This window comes from Chenopodium album, chromosome 8 (genome assembly GCF_948465745.1).
Source record: "Chenopodium album chromosome 8, dcCheAlbu1.1, whole genome shotgun sequence".
In the NCBI taxonomy this organism is placed as follows: Eukaryota; Viridiplantae; Streptophyta; class Magnoliopsida; order Caryophyllales; family Amaranthaceae; genus Chenopodium; species Chenopodium album.
Window position 1 is genome coordinate 72,533,816 of NC_137841.1, and position 17,820 is coordinate 72,551,635.

The 17,820-nt window shown below is 33.3% G+C and overlaps 1 protein-coding gene across 1 annotated transcript; it reads right to left on the reverse strand.

Annotated features, from left to right (window-relative positions):
* Window positions 1-2,450: 2,450 nt before the first annotated feature.
* Window positions 2,451-5,933, reverse strand: LOC145556568 (cytokinin hydroxylase-like). Its single transcript, XM_081618222.1, has 5 exons — window positions 5,635-5,933; window positions 5,293-5,519; window positions 4,870-5,111; window positions 4,080-4,458; window positions 2,451-3,048 (listed from the first exon to the last, which is right to left on the reverse strand). Exons 1-5 carry the CDS (start codon window positions 5,909-5,911, stop codon window positions 2,629-2,631), a joined length of 1,545 nt encoding a protein of 514 aa, XP_081474348.1. The 5' UTR covers window positions 5,912-5,933; the 3' UTR covers window positions 2,451-2,628.
* Window positions 5,934-17,820: the final 11,887 nt, after the last annotated feature.

The following is a 17,820-nucleotide window of genomic DNA, read 5'->3' on the forward strand; positions in this document are numbered from 1 at the left end:
AATTAATAGCATGTGAAACCCTAACATATCTACCTAAAATATGATCGAAACCATTATTTAACCGATTATTGCAAATTCAGTGTGCTAATTGCCTAATTGTACCATTAAGAACCTAACTACTAAACTACCTACCTGTCCTACCTTATTGTCGTCGTTGAATCAAACATTATTCAAAGCTTTTAACTTAAATTAATCCATTAATTAAAAGGTAATGTTACTTAGCTTCATCCCCAAGGATACATATAAACATCAGCCCCGTTCCTGATAATTTGTGGGCCCTAGGCATAATGTAAGAGAGGGGCCCTATACATGACCAAAATTTCTATTGATGCAATAGATTTTAATAAAAGACAAATAAAAATAACTTACTCCGTATTTCATTTAAATAATACATCCAAGAAAAATGAAAGAGAAATAGTTGTATTACCTATGTCTAATTGACAACCAAATAAAAGTTGAACTAGCCACAACATTCATCGGAGTAATTTGTGATAGAGAATTATTTTGCTACTATTTATCTTGCTAATTTTTTTTAACCATTGCCATGATATATCTTAACCATTGCCATGATATCAATTAGCCAAATATTCCCGTCAAAAAAACAAAAAATAGCCAAATTTTTTTTTTTGACGAATTAATTAGCCAAATAAAAAAGGGCTTAAATTTGGGTAATTAGAGAAGATTTGAAGCGGTGTAATTGAAAATTATGTATTTTGGGAATTGTTAATCATGGGAAACTGGAGTAAAAGGATGGGCAGAGATTAAAAAACATTGTAAGGCCACCTAATTAAGTGATATGAGAGCTATATAATAAAAGCTAATAAATGTATTTTTTGATTAACTTGTTAGAGGGTATCTAATACTGTTGGACATATTATAAGTACGCAAATCAAGCCCATAAACTATTATTCTAATTGGATTTTTTTTATAATTTTGGGCCCCTTTCTAGCGTGGGCCCTAGGCCACCGCACCCCAGGCCTACCCCTCAGGGCCGGCCCTGATAAACATGTAAGATACTTGTACATTTATGATTGATACCAACTTAATTAGAATTACATGATAGAGTATAAAACATATTTCTAGGCCTCAACCATCAGCTTAACTTTTGGTTAAGTTGGTCCTCTAACATAGTATTAAAGCCAGCCTAAGTCGTTTTCTCCACATCTCTATCTACTCTAACATGGTATCGAAGCTAGCATGACACAAAGGTCACATGTTCGAATCTCATCCACCCCCACTTTCAAGTGAAATATTAAGCACTGGGTATGAGGAGGGTCCATGCTGCATCCATACTTCTAGCCCAAACGGGATTTCGTGTGAGGGGGCGTGATAGAGTATAAAACATATTCTTAGGCCTCAACCATCATCTTAAGCTTTGGTTGATTTGGTCCTCTAACATAACACAGCAAAATCACCAATAAATAAGTGTAACTAATGTTTGAAATTTAACTTAATATTTTCAATTTTCACCTTATATCTTAGGGTTGTCTTTATCATTCTCTAAACTACATGTCATATGAAATTTTATCTAAAACAAAGATAATGAATGCATATATATCCAATTGAATCAAATATATAGGACTTCCCTTCAATTAAATTCTGATTGATGTATATTTTTTTTTCGGATGCAAAAGAGCCATAAGCATAAGCATGTAATTTCTAATCTTAATCACTAAACCAATACCTCATTGCTATGACTGATGTATGTAAGTATATTAAATTTGAGAAATATGAATTCAAAATGTGTCACTGTAATGAAAGAATGAACTAGTACTTAGGTGATAAAAATCCATATTTGAAAAAAAAAAAAAAAAAAAAAAAAAAAAAAAAAAAAACAAATAAAGTGGCAAGCAGCTATTTAAGTAAAAAGGAACTGTAGCAATCAATAAGCTAAGTACACCATTATGAAACATGACCCTACGCATTTGTGGACTTGGTGACTTTTCAAATTGAAAGATAGAGAGCACTTCTTTAATGTCCTTGAGGTCATAGAGCACAATGGAGAAAAAAAAAATGATAATAGGAAAAAATCAATGAAGGAGGAGAGGAGAGAAAACCGTTTTTCTTGAAAAGAAGTCTACTTTAAAATTTTAAAGAGATTTCATCGCAAATATATGACAATAAGAAAATCATCAGTCTCTCAGCATTATCAAGTACTTAACTCATGATTATTTTCTCAATGTGGGATACTTTCATGTGCTGTTTGGAAACGCCTTCAACAAAAACTTAAACCAACTAAAAATTAGGTGAATTAAGTTCTCAAATTTGATCTTAAAAATACTATTACTAACTTACTATTAAAAAAATGAGAGATAAAATATTCATGTACTTGTGATTCGATTAGTACTATAAATATATATAATCATGAAGATCTGGTGCTATTCGAAGATGGAAAAGAGAAAGCATTCCAAAAAAATATATATTGGTGATTTATTATTATTATATTGAATATAATATTGATTGCATGTATCCTTCTTTGATACAAATTGAGCTACTGTTCTAGGCAATATAAACCTGCAAAACTTTAGAGGTATAGATAGTGCAATATAAGGCATGCACCAATAACCTCAATCCCAAAATTCCCACCCAAAAAATTTTATGTTGAAAAAATGTAACAATTGTCTAAGCTCATCTATGTAAGGGCTCCAAGCAAACTTGAACACCATGCTTCGGCTTTATGGTAAGAACTACCACGGGAGAGTGACGATAACTACTTGAGATTTTGAACCTAAATTGTGAAACTAACATAGCTAGTATGATCTTGGCTTCCATAATCGCAAATGTTTGCCCTATACAATTCCGAGGGCCAGCACCAAATGGAAGGAAACGACTCGAAATAGAGGATTTGGAGGCAAAACGTTCTGGATTAAATTCATTTGCGTCATCACCCCATAGTTCTTTGTCATGATGAATGGCTAGGACCGGAATCCATATAGACAACCCTTTTGGAATGAGTAGATCGCCTAGCTTGATGTCTTCAAATGCCATCCTAGGTAGAAGTGTGGCAGGTGGGTACAACCTCAATGATTCGTTAATTATCATGCTTAACTGTAAAGAAAATTAATTCAGGTGTCAGATAAATCTAAAATGTATTTTTAATGTAATTATATAGAAGGAAAATCATGCATCATATTAAAGGGTGACAACTTAATTGAATGAAAGAGTACATTACGGAAGTATTTGTAATATAGAAATGCATGGACATACATACATGAATTTTGGTACAATAATGTACTCCATGCTTGTACATAGCATAATGTAACGAATCTTAAAAATGGAAAATCCACGAACGGACATTTTCTGACAATGATTCTTGAAAGACAAGTACAATTAATTATGCGCAAACTAATGACCTTCATTTTCAGTGTAGCTCTAAAACCTAGCCAAAGTTCATTTACCCAAGAAGTCAACGCTTAGCCGTCAAAACTAAGATATGGGGGTCAAACTTGTGTGTGTGTTTTTTTTCCCCCTCTTTTTTTAGTCAATTTCATATGATTGGACTATATTGCAGATTTGCAGGCTTCTATAATCGAATTGTTTTGAGTTTTTGACCACAACTATTTTACATAAAAAAGGTTTATTTCACGTATCAATTTCACACTTATTTATTTAATTATTTTTTTCTTCAACATAAGTCTATGTTTGAGGATAGAGGGGGAGGTAAGGAAATCCTATACTCATAAACAAACGTAATTGACAGATTTCAAATTTGTGATCGATTTGTCACATTAAAGTTATAAGGTGAGTTATCCACCAACTCGATCAACCGTGCTTGGTTAATTATTATACATACACTTGTAATGTTAAAAAACAATTTAAAAAATATTATACCTAAAACCCTTGTCCTTTTGTTAGTTCTTAATGTCCCCCTCCGACCTCCAATATTCTCATTAAAGTAATTATGAATATAATTTTATTTTATTAGTAATTGCAAATATTTGATTATGAGATACTCCCTTTGTTAAAAAAAATATATAAAAGTCCATATGATGTACGACTGGTCTATGAAACTTTAGGAGTTGTACGGAATAAAAAAAATGCATCAAATTAGGATTTTAATTAATTGATTGCGTGCTTACCATGCGAAGCTTAGGCAAATGATCAATGGTAGGAGTTTCACCATTGCAAACTTGTTCAATTTCTTCCCTCAATTTCTCTTGCCATTCAGGGTTACTTGCTAACAACATTATAGTCCAAGTGAGCAAGAGAGCCGTAGTCTCATGCCCGGCGAAAAAGAATGTCTTGATTTCATCCATAATAAGTTGTAAATTCAAATTAAATCCGTCTCTCTTTTTATTTTGCAATTCGTTCATTAGAATCCCTAGTAAGTCTTTCCCATACGAGTCGGTTCTACCCATCGCGACACAATCTTTTCTACTATCGATTATCTCCATTAGTAGTTGCTCTACTTCGGTTTTTAGGGCCTTTATGTCTTTGTTGTACTTGCTTGGAAAAAACCTGCGAATTTTTGTTACAAATAGTTTTGAGTCAAATGTTGATGCAAATTAGCAACGGAATCCTTGTAAAAGTAATGGAAAAGACTAAACTTTGTATTGACTAAAAAATCGTAGCATCTAAAAGCACAAAAACAAAGAATAATATCATGCGTGAAATAATATAATAAAAATTTTGTAGTCCTATAGTTGTGAACATCATTGGTGCTACTTTTTTAATTTTTTTTTTAATTTAATGTAGATTTAAACATAACAGCGAAAACAGAACTGTACGTATAATAAATAGGGCGTGTTCAATTCGGTATTAGTGTTTATTTTCTTATTATATAACGGTAATTTTCAAATGACATTTATCGATAACAGACAAGCCCTTAGTTATATGGAACGATAATAGAGCAAAAACATAAAAGCTTACCGGCTTCCGGGTAAGCAGAGATGCCTACTAGCTTGAGCACAACGATTCTGTAAAAGGTTGAGAAGATGGAAAATTTTCCTTCCTTTCTCAAAATTACTCCCAAATTCAATTCTTGATATAATATCAGCAGTAAGATTAGTCATTAAATCTCCAATTTCCACCTCATTTTTACTCGAATCGAACGTGTCTCCAAGCGATTGGAGCATGTTTTTAGTGCAATCCACCACATACTCTGCATAACTCTGCATCAAATAAATCAAATATCAAATAAACCATACATCACTTAAAAAAAAAATTACAATAATCCAAAACATAAAAGAATACAAAAGATAAGATAATGGGGGCATATTATTACAAGTAAAGAAACCAATCATAACTTAAACAAAATTTGTATTCTAATTAAAACTATATTATAAATTATACCTTAAGCTTATCACTCATAAAAGCAGGGGAAACAATGTGCCTTTGATGATGCCAAGCATCACCATTGGCCATTAATAGGCCATTTCCTATGAAATTTTTTGAGCCTTGTTGTTGAAGCCATGATTTTCCAGACAAAGGGTTGTATTTTGTTAGCAATTCTTTGATCATACCGGGATCCGTTAGACACATCCTCGGCTCGAATCCATTCCAATATATGTACCTCTTTCCTATATACATAACAAAAAATAATGTATCAATATAAATTTATTTTACACTTAATGTGTGCCAGGTAGGCTAGTATGTACGTGACCAGATTAAATAAGATCAGATCAGATCAGATACCGTATTTTCTAGACCAGAGGAGGTAATGTGGGAGTAGACGAGCAACGATGTCGTGAGAGATGGTAGGCATGTCATTAGAGGTGGAGGATGACACAAGGGTAGCCATGTCTAGGATGTTACCTATAAGAGGGCGGGGTTTCGGGCCACGCACTCCTTGTTTTTCCATGATTTTTTTTATGCGTCTAGGACTTAGCCAATAAAAAGAGAGGGTTTCATAGGTTACTCTTACAAACCAGCTTAAGAAAATGAATACGAAAGCTGTGAATACAAAAGCCATTGTTTTTTTTTTTTTTTTTTAAGGGGAGAAGTTAGGAGAGGGAGAAAAGAAGTAGAAGTGAATTAACTTGCAAAAACAAAGCAAGTAAGCCAATATATATAGAAGTCAAGCACTAAGGAGTGTAGGGTATTCTTTTTACAATTAACAATATTCTCCTCGTTTCTTTTTATTTGTTATAATTATATTTTTACGGTTTATAATGTACATCTTTGACCATGAATACGTTTAAATACATGTAAATGAAAAGATTTTACAAAATATATATTTTTGGTAATTTATTTCGAAACTGATCTAATAATATCTCATATGATATGATTTTAATTTGATCCATACAACACATAGAAAATCCTTTTAAATTAGGTAAAAATCAAGATCATATGTTACCACTTTGACTGATCTCAATTATCTTCACATGATTCACTGAATTTGAATTCAGGGGTTTTTTTTTGGTAACTTTTCCATAAACTTTTATCTTTTTATTTTGGTCAAACAGAATAAAAAATTTGAATGGAAAATGGCCCTTTTTTTTTTCTTTTTTTTGTGCCAATAAACCGAGTTTTCCACAAAAAATTCATATTTTTACTAATTAAAAATAATTTTAATGATTCTCTATCAATTAATTTATTATACTTCCTCCGTTTTTTTATTATTGCACCATAGGGGTTGGGTACAAATATTTTGGTAGTGAAAAAAGTAAGAGAGGGAAAGGTACAAATACAAAATTGCCCATGTGACATATTAATAAACTAAAAAGTAAATGTGAAAAAGTAAGGGTATGTTGAGTATTTGTATTGTGAACACAAATATTTTTTTTCCTAAAGAGTAAATGATGCAATATTTGTGAAACTTCCTAAAATGACAAGTGGTGCAATAATAAAAAAAAACTTCCTTAACTGTACTCAGATAACATCATCCTTTAAATTAGGTAACAAATAAAAAAAAAAAAAAAAATCATATGTTACCATTTTGACTGATCATATGCAAAATTCACTCATTCTGAATTTATTTATGTTTGATGTAATAGGACTATGTTCAATTCACTTTATTCAAACCATAATCAGTAAAAGTATTTTAAGAACAGTAAAAAAAATTAATTTAACTGCATTTTATTTGGATAGGATAAGGTGAAGAGAATACGTTTGAGTAATGTAGGCCCTTAAATGTACTCAAATAACATTATTCTTTTAAATTAGGTAACAAATAAAAAATATCATATGTTACCATTTTGAATTTTTGACTGATCACATGCAATAATTCACTCATTCTAAATTTAATGATGTTTGATGTAATAAGACTATGTTCAGTTCACTTTATTCAAATCTTATTAAGTTGAAGTAATTTAATTTTTGTAAAAAAAAAAAAAAAAAAAGTTAATTATAATTTAATTGGTGAAAATTAGTACTTTTAAAGAACAAATATACCAGTAATACTAATAAGTAAAATAATTATTTTAGTTCAATGAAATAAATCAGGTAACAAACTAAAATCATATGTTTCCATTTTGACTGATTATATTATCAATTGGAATAATTTAATGTTGTTTGTGGATGATGATTAGTTGATTACCATATCTAGTTTAAGTTTTGTAGCTAATATACTTTCAGCCGTAACTATTAATTATAACAAAGGGGTATTATTTATAAGACATAAAATACTCATTTGTTGCAGTTAATAGTTAATGGAAAAGGCATTATGAAAGTATGAAGCACGTTCTCTTGATCTAAATCAAACCAAAAATAAAAGAAAAAATGAAGGAAAACATAAGAAAACGACTAGAGTATGCTTCTTAATTACATCGATTTGGTAGCTAAAAGAAGAAAAGAGCTGGGTTGACTTTAATTGACCGGCAAGGTGGCAGATTCTAATGTTTATTGGAAAGAAGAGTACTTTTATTAGTTCTTACTATAAATGTGGCAAGGAGATTGTGAATGTTATCAGTGCTTATGCTCCCCAAGTGGGTTTAGATGCAGAAGAGAAACGACAATTTTGGGAGGACCTAGACGAGGTGGTGCAGGGTGTCCACCACTCAGAGAAGTTATATATTGGAGGGGATCTAAATGGGCACGTTGGGGCGAGCCGAGATGGCTATGAGAGTGTCCATGGAGGCTTTGGGTATGGGCAGAGGGACGCCGGTGGTGAAGCTATTATGGATTTTGCCCAATCATATGATTTAATTTTGGCTAATACTTGGTTTAAGAAGAGGGATTCACACTTGATAACTTTTCGGAATGGAGCAAATGCAACTCAAATAGACTTCCTGCTCACAAGGAGCATAGATAGACAAAGTTGCATAAACTGTAAGGTTATCCCAGGGGAGGGTGTGGTCACCCAACACCGGCTATTGGTAATGACTATTCGTCTGAAAGAGAAGGCGAAGAAAAAAGTTAGACAAGAAGAACCAAGGATAAGATGGTGGACCCTAAGGGATGCAAAAGCTAAGGTTTTTACAGAAAAGGTAATTGAAGAAGCGGATTGGGATGGAGAGGTGGATCCGGACATGACTTGGTTACGAATGAAGAACTGTTTCCTAAGAGTGGCCAAAGAGGTCTTAGGGGAAGTAAGGGGAAGAACTTCGGTACAGAGAGATACTTCGTGGTGGAATGAAGAGGTGAAAGCAGTAATTAAGCAAAAAAGGGAATGCTATCAAGCCTTAGGAAAATGTAGGAGTGATGAAACCTTTGCAGCGTATAAGGAGGCTAAGAGTAAGGCAAAGGCAGCTGTTCGCCAAGCAAAAGAAAAGGCATATCAGGAGGTTTATGAAAAGCTTGATTCCAAGGAGGGAGAAAGGATCATTTATAAGATGGCAAAGAGAAGACAAGAGGCAAGGAAGGATATTGGCATGGTGAAGTGTGTCAAAGATAAGAACCAAATGGTCCTAGTGCAAGAGGAGGGCATCAAGGACAGGTGGAAGGGGTACTTCGATGAATTATTTAATGGAAGTAATGGAGTTGTGATAGGAGATACCTCTATGAGTGATGAAGAAATCAACATGGAGTATGTGCGAAGGATTAGGAGAGTAGAGGTGGAGATTGCACTGAGGAAGATGAAACCTAAGAAGGCGGTTGGCCCTGATGGGGTACCGATAGAGGTGTGGAGGTGTTTGGGTAAGATTGGTATTGATTGGTTAACAAACCTTTTCAACAAGATATGGACGGCTACAAGGATCCCACAAGATTGGAGGAAGAGCACCTTGGTCCCGGTTTATAAAAACAAAGGAGACGCTCAAGATTGTTCTAACTATCGAGGAATTAAGCTTATGAGCCATACTATGAAGTTGTGGGAAAGGGTGATTGAACAAAGGTTGAGGGCATGCACAAGCATTTCAGATAACCAATTTGGTTTTATGCCTGGGAGATCTACTATGGAGGCAATCCATTTGATAAGACAAATGATGGAGTTTTATAGGGTAAAGAAGAAAGATCTTCATATGGTCTTTATTGATTTAGAGAAGGCATATGACAAGGTGCCAAGAGAGATACTTTGGTGGGCAATGTTGAAGAAAGGTATCCCACGAAGGTATGTAGACCTAGTTAAGGATATGTATCGGGATGTGTCAACAAATGTGAGGACATGCGGAGGGTTGACAAAAGATTTCCCTATTACAATCGGATTGCATCAAGGGTCTGCATTAAGCCCTTTTCTTTTTGCAACGGTTCTAGATGAATTAACTAGACCAATTCAAGATGAGGTTCCATGGTGTATGCTGTTCGCAGATGATATCGTTTTGGTGGATGAGACTAAGGATGGGGTTAATGTCAAGTTGGAGCAATGGAGGCAAAGGTTGGAATCTAGAGGGTTTAAGCTAAGTCGGAGTAAGACTGAATATTTGGTATGTCGTTTTGGCACTCAGAGGGGGACAAGCAATGAAGTGGTGAGTTTGGATGGAAAGGATTTGACCATGAGTGAATGTTTTAAGTACCTAGGGTCGATCATCCAGAAGAATGGTGACATTGATCAAGACGTGACCCACAGGATTAAGTCAGGGTGGCTTAAATGGAGAGCGGCCACGGGAGTGTTATGCGACCGCAGCATTCCCTTAAAGTTGAAGGGAAAATTCTACAGGACTGCCATAAGACCAGTGTTGCTCTATGGTACAGAATGTTGGGCTTCTAAGAAAGAGCATATTAAAAAGATGGAGGTTACGGAAATGCGCATGTTAAGGTGGATGTGTGGAAACACTTTAAGAGATAGAATCAGAAATGAGGTTATTCGCAAGAAAGTAGGTGTGGCGGGCATTGTAGATAAATTAAGGGAAAATCGTCTGCGTTGGTTTGGACATGTAAGACGGAGACCCGAGGGTGCACCGGTGCGAAGAGTGGAAGAGTGGGACCATGGAGGGATTAAACGAGGAAGAGGGAGACCAAAGATGACTTGGTTGGAAGGAGTGAGGAAGGATATGAAGTGCATGGATTTACGTGAGGATGAAGTTTTGGATCGTAAGGGATGGAGGAGAAAGATTTATGTTGATGACTACACGGAATAATCAAATTTGGTTCATGTTAGCCGACCCCACTTTTGGGATTAAGGCTTTGATTGATTGATTGATTGATTGACTATAAATGTAAGATAAAGTATTATACCTTATACCCATCATTTTTGGCAAAACCCTCATGTACGGTCTTTACCAATAGTAGTATAGAACAATGATTTGAAGGGATTGGGGAGAATTTTGCTCAACCATATATATAGGAAGTACTCCCTTAGCGGTCTTTTTTATTTGCATCACGAGCTTATTAAAAATGAGTGTTTTTTGAATTAAATGGTGCAAACAATAAGCGACGGAGGAAGTATAATTTATTTCTGCACTGCTGTTCAGTTTTAATCTGTTGGTTCTAAGGGTCTGTTCTCATACGTTGAAATTCAGTTCAGTTCAGTTCAGTTCAACTCCTAATTTCCTTCTTTTATAAAATATTCAGTTCAGTTCAGTTCAGTCAATGAGAACAGACCCTAAGTTTTTATCCTGATGTCTTAAATTCATAATTTCGGGGAGTAGCCCCTTAGCCTTATATAGTGGTGGTAACTCTTGAATTCTTTCAATGTGGGATTTCATTACCACTACACTCCCCTTTTAGTGTTTAGTGTTTTAGTGTGGGACAAGAGAATGCTCACATGTGGGTTGTTCATGGACTCAACAGGTCACCTTGTGAAGGGAAGATGATAGATTTGTTAAGCTTAATACAAATACAGATTACATACACTCAAGTTAGAAGCTTTTTAGTCATTGTGTTACGCTTGTTGCTGTCGGCTCACTGGTTTCTAAAGCAGTACAGTTAGAATTACATTTTAATCTCTTTATGCTTTGACTATCTTACTCTCACAAAAGATTTCAAATGTAAAGACTAAAAAGTGATACAGGGAATATGTATCGTGTTAAATTCGTTTATGTTAATTTATTCATCATTTGATACAGTAACGAACTAATCACTCATAAAACACACTGTAATCGATTAACTACATGTTGCATGTATATTAACTAATCTAAGTAGCTCATATGTCACTTAATTCAATTGGTAACTCATAAAACACAATGTAATTGATTAACTAATAATGTACGTTTTTATATTACTTAAATGATGATTAGAAGTGTTATTAGAACTTAAAAATGGACGGAGATTCTAGTTATTTTTTGAAATTTTTTATGCAAGCAAATATTTTTATATTGATCAAGTAGTGAAATTTTCACTAGTTTTCATTCTTTTATAAGAGACATAGATTGACAGATCTAGTGGTTGACAATTACATCTTTTCATGCATTATTTTTATCACTCAAAAAAAAATATTCACGATTTCCTTTCTTTTTATTCTCTTTTCGATGATTTGAGTATTCAGCTTCTAGTTTTTACATATCTTGGCTTTGACTTTTTTCTTGTAAGGGGGTATCAAGATTCATGGTGGAGTTTTATTTGGTCGAAATCTCTCTTAACTTTAATACTTTATTAGTACTTATATTTATTCATAATAATAAAGAAATACAAAAGTTATACTTAATAATAAAAAAATGAGTATATTGTATGCTACATAATATTTGTCTTTTTCCTGCGGCCTCCAGTGAATGTGCAATCATAGATTCATAATTAGTATTTTATGGCTAAAATCAAGTAGGGGGTCACTTATAATAATATGATAAGGAATTATTAGCACAAAAAATATTATGTGTGAGACCATGTTGTATTGTTGTTTGAGCTAAGAAAATTAAACTTTTTGAGGTATTATGAGTTGTGATGGTTGTTCTTATTCTATCTCTAGCTATATCGTTTCCAAAGTGGTGTGGCCCGACCCTAATTGTGCTTCCACTTTTATCGCGTGATTTTAGTGGGAAAATTCTGTATGCATAAAGCTAATAAAATGGCAAATTCATTTGCATCAACAAAATCAACAAGTACTTGGAGTTGCGGTGAGAATGCTTAGAGAGGAAATCGTTATTGATGTCAGCCTTAGATGGATGCTGGATGATATTCGTTGAGCTAAGTCAGTAAGGCCTTTACATGGTGTAACATCCACAAAGTTCACAGGGAAAGAGTTCACAAGGCGCATATCCTTGCTACCTGATGATTGTAGTTTATCTTCTTTTATTATTGCGTTTTAGTTTTTATGTTTGATTAAGCTCATGTCAACACTATAACAAAAGTTGTTAGGAGTTTTACTACAAATCTTTAGGCTATAAGCTTTATTGATTCCTACCAATTGCAGTTCTTGAGGATGGGGATTGTGAGAGATTGGAGCACGGTTTAGGTTATAAGTACGAATCCTACTACTGACGATTTTACTTTTTCTTTTTTTTTTACGACGACATTAAATAACCGTTTTTTGGTTGTGGCAATTTGTGTTTGATTATTTAACTCAAATTGGTAAAAATAAACTTTAATCAGTATGAATATTTTAGTCCGAATCGGTCAAGATAAAATTTAATCAATATTAATAATTTTTGTTCTGCAAAAAAATAAAGAGAATTAGATTTTAGATCCAATTTAAGTTTTACCATTTCCATATTGATATGAATATGAATATATGATATGAAATTTTCTTTGAATAGTACGTAGTATATATTATCAATTCATAACTTTAACTTAAATTCAAATGATTAATATACAATATACCTCATATAATAATTATTGAATTGAATAAAAGTTTAGGTGACTAATCATAAAATAAATTCAAAAACGGATTAAATTTTTACTTTAACCTCACTGGAATTTGTTATATACACCTGGGTGTATCGTACACCCAAGTATATATAGCTCATTTGATTAATTTTTTTGCTCATTTTAAAATCTAAATTCAGCAGATTTATATCAAATGAGCAAAAAAAACCTTTGAGTGCACCTACCTCTATATGCACCTGGGTGTATATAAAAGGTTCTCCTTTGACTTCATATGATTATACTACGTATTATAATTAAATTAAATATTGGAAACAATGACTATTGACTAAGGTGTGTATCAGTGTATGTGTTAAAATCGGTGTTGCTACTTGCTAGAAACCTATGTGCTAGTCGACGGCTATAATCCCATATGTACAAATATCATTATAACTAATGATTATTGGACCGTAATAAGTTGTGTATAATAAAAGGATATATCGTCCACTTTCCGAACCTGAGTGATACTACATTTTTACCCAATTATATGACCGAGTATGATTGCTGGCTGCCACTTCATCTATCTATAAAGCTAACCTAACTACTTGATCAAATTAGTGGGAAACTCATACCCCCATTTGCAAATCGATCAATTAAGCTTTGCTCCAATTAATAACTTATACCTAAAATCAACTTTGTATCTCTAGGTAACATTGCAATTGCACTGTCTAATTTAATTCTAAAAGTTCAATAAAATGGGGCAATGCAAGTGCGACGGAGGGAGTATGAAACTCGTTTCTTCAATTCGTATGTATGTAGTTAATTAATATCTCTTATCGCACTATAATTTCTTATTTGATCTAAAAAGTTAAGCTCTCACAAAAATTGCTTTTGTGGGGCAGTTTAAGTAGGATTGAGCCACTGAGGGTATATTAAAAAAACAAAAAAAGTAGGACTGAGGGAGTATAAAAAGCGTTGTTGGTCCAAAATATACCTAACATCCCTCCATCGCACTTTAATTGTCCCATTTGATTCAAATTATCGTTCTTTCTCTCTTTGTGCTGTAACTGCTTATCACCGATGTTAAAGCTCTAGCCTTATTTTACATCACATATATCCCACACCAATAAACAAGAGATCGATATCACATGTGAGGGATCGGATATGAGTCTGCTATGACATGACACCTTGAAACAGCCCCCTTAGTCTTGTAAAGTGGACTTTCTATTCTCCTAAAGGGTACGGCTCATACCCATACTTAATTACCATAGTACCTTTTCATCATTATATAAACGTTTTTCCAACACTGACACAATTCGATCTTCCTCAGAGAATTATCAGATCCATAATAACAATGCGATCGAAGTACATAGTACCAAGAACAAATATGAATTACAAGTATCAAATATGCCTATACGATATGTGAAAGGTCGTTATTTCAGGAAATGTACATCTAACTTCAGAAAACAGGAAAAAAAACTGTCTTCGGCTTCTGCTATATTATTCACGTACGTCCAGCATAAATATTTAGATCTAAATCCAAAAAATTAAAAGTAATGTTCTTTAATTGCAACTTGTAACTTTTAGCCCAAATCTTGATTAACTTAAGTACGATAATATTGCTAATGATATAATTAATGCAGTATAATAAGATGTTAATGACTCTGATTAGTCCCAAAGTAATAAGGCTAATCTTGGCTTATTATCTAATGTTGTACCAAAACACTTTTGTAGGGTTGCCTGGCCTATATATGATTCTAAATTTTGTCATCAAATTGCTCTTTTTGCCTTTTCCAAAACAGGCAACTTGGTATTTTCTTAATTCAGATATGTTTTTATAGACAAAAGATTGATGAAAAAAAACATAGACAATTTATATTAAATTGATGGGCACAATTGTCAGATTGACTAAAAAAATTGAGGGCTTTTGACAATTTGGTGTACAAAAAGTCGATCTCTAGCAACAATTTGGCAAAATAAAGATAGGGCTTCTTCGATGGAGTAGTACGATAAGAAATGCTGCCACATACAATATGAACCTAAATTATTACCTGATTGAACTCTCTTTTTGTTGGCCTGAGCTTAAACTTACTTTTTTAAAATTATAGCCCTGACCTGTTTAAAATTATAGCCCGTCTTGTGTGTGCAGTGGCTAGGCACACCGTGTGACCACTTATAAAATAGCAAAGTAACCCCTGTAACAATAATCGAGTAACTCCTGTAACACTGACCGAGTCACCCCTTTAATACTGATAAAGTAACCCCTTTAATACTGATAAAGTAACCCTTATTACACTAATAAAGTAACCCCTATAATGGTTGGCCACATGATCTAACCAGCCACATATAAGACTTTGTGTTAAAATTAAATTATTTGACATCCTCTAATAAAGGAAAAAACATCACTAGCCTTTTAAAACTATTGCGGCCATCGTGTCCGGTGTCCCGTTAAACTAGTTAATTGGAGTACTTAAATAAAAACAAAAGGACTGGGAGCTGAGACTGAGGGTATCAATATAAATGTTAAATTAATATAAAATGGTATTGAAGGTATCATACCAATTAACGCATGTAAGCATCTTGCATTGACAAAAGTTAATAGAGTTACACTTTATAAGGCTAAGGGGCTAAATCTCGTATAGCCATATAGTTTTGAAATTTACTATGGTCTTGTGAAGTGGACTCTAACTCTATCTTAATTACGGGTACACTCAGACCTGTAGAGGCGTAGAGAGTATTTCGTATATTCCATTAACCAATATTATAAGTCCACTAGATTATGGAAAATGGACAAAGATTGGTATAAAGCACACGCATGGGCGTAACATATTGCATGGCCGATGGCGTGCGTTCGTCGGTGTGTAGGGTCTTTACTTGGCCTTATTTTTAATTACTTCGTATCTTTATATTTGATTATAGGATTTTTTTTAAAAATCTAGTTATTTTATTTTAGGAGATTGAAACAAAGAGAATAAAAATATCACTATCACTAATTATTTTTCTACTTATTGACTTGAGATGTACGGCTGTAGAGTATATAGTTACAAGTATATTACTAAGCCTATATAATTGTCTACACATATATTCTTACCAAAGTTTGATGAAAAGGATCTATGAATATTAACAACCCATGATTAAAATAAAACTTATGAGTATAGACAGCATTGATGCCATAATCAAAAGATTAAGAGATTATCAGTCTATCAATATACTATTATTGGTCATCATCATAATTAATTTAGGCTAGCTTATTTGTTCCAACCCTCCAATTAGTTGGTGAATCAAGAATCAAGGTATATCAAACCCGTATCGACATGAAGATATGTTCGATTTGAAAATAAAAAACCTTGAACCAATAGGTAGGGAAAGAAAAACAGTGAGCAAGCATAATAAAAAACACTCTCCAATAAAAAATCGATACGTATGTCGTAATGTCAGTTTTAGAATCTGAGATGATAGATGTTCGAAAAAAAATTCAATTTTCTCCATATCGTGGTTATTTGTTTATATAAGATTTCAAATGTACTCTCACTCTGTGAATTAATGAAAACAGAAGTTTAATTCTATTAATTATTAAATACTAGCTTTGGTAAGCACGTATAAACACTCGCACAAAAGAGATCGGATTAGATCAAGCAAATTGCTTTAGGTTAAACTAGAGCCTACCTCAAAATTGTTTTTCAAAACTTAATTAAGGGTTTGAGATAAATAGTGTGATAAATGATAGATAATAATTATACTATTTTCATATGAGTGACAAATAATAAAGCATGGAGTGGTAAATTGGGTTAGAACATAAATTAAAAGTTGTACTATATTCTTAGAAGGTGTACACTTTATCTTGCATGCATTGGTAAACGATAGTAATGTCCTAATTAGCGGAAAGAGGAAAATAAAGAGGGAACTTGATAAGATTCACAATTCTACTAATCATTATGTGATCTTTGGTAGTTGATGAAAAAGCAGATTAACTAATCAATTTTGTCAAAAAAAATTATGCTATATGATATGGAGTATGTGTGAAAGACAAAAAGTAGTAACATAAAGAACATATTCTCAAGACCTTGAGCAATTGAGTGATTATTTTTAAGGGTTAAACTATTTATTGATTAGGGGACAAACGTAATATTCAAAGGTCGGAAATGTATATTGACTTTGATTCTAGGTGAAAATATATGCACTTTGTTGAATATGATGTTTATAGATGCTTTTGTACGGTCGAGTGATTGGTGTAAGTTCATGGAATCATGAAGTTTATAAGCACGAGAAAGAATTTTTTTCATTCAAAGATGAAACTTTTATTTGAAGTTAAATGTTGTAGACTAAATAACTAATTTGAGGTTGGTAGATGGGTTGGTGGCGAGCTTAGGGCCTATTCACATTTACTAAACTGAGGTGAGCTGAATTGAACTGAACTGAAATTAAGTAAATGTGAACAGACTCTTAATCTGGTGGTTGAGGTCAAGAAATATGTTTTATACTCTATCACGCCCCCTCACATGAGAGCCTATTGGGCTTGAAGTGTGGATGCAGCATGAGCCTTCCTCATACCTAGCGCGAAATATTTCACTTGAAAGTGGGGGCCAAGGTGGATGAGATTTGAAACCGTGACATTTGTGACACGTTAGCTCCGATACTATGTTAGGATTGTTAGCGGACCAACTCAACCAAAAGCTTAACTTGATGGTTGAAGTCCAAGAATATGTTTTATACTCTATCACTTCTAAACTTTGGCTACCATGAAGTTTTAAAAAACAATCAATATAGTGAGCAGTGGCTAACGGGTTTAATCCTTTGCTGACAACTCAAGTGAAAATGAGGTTTTGTTGC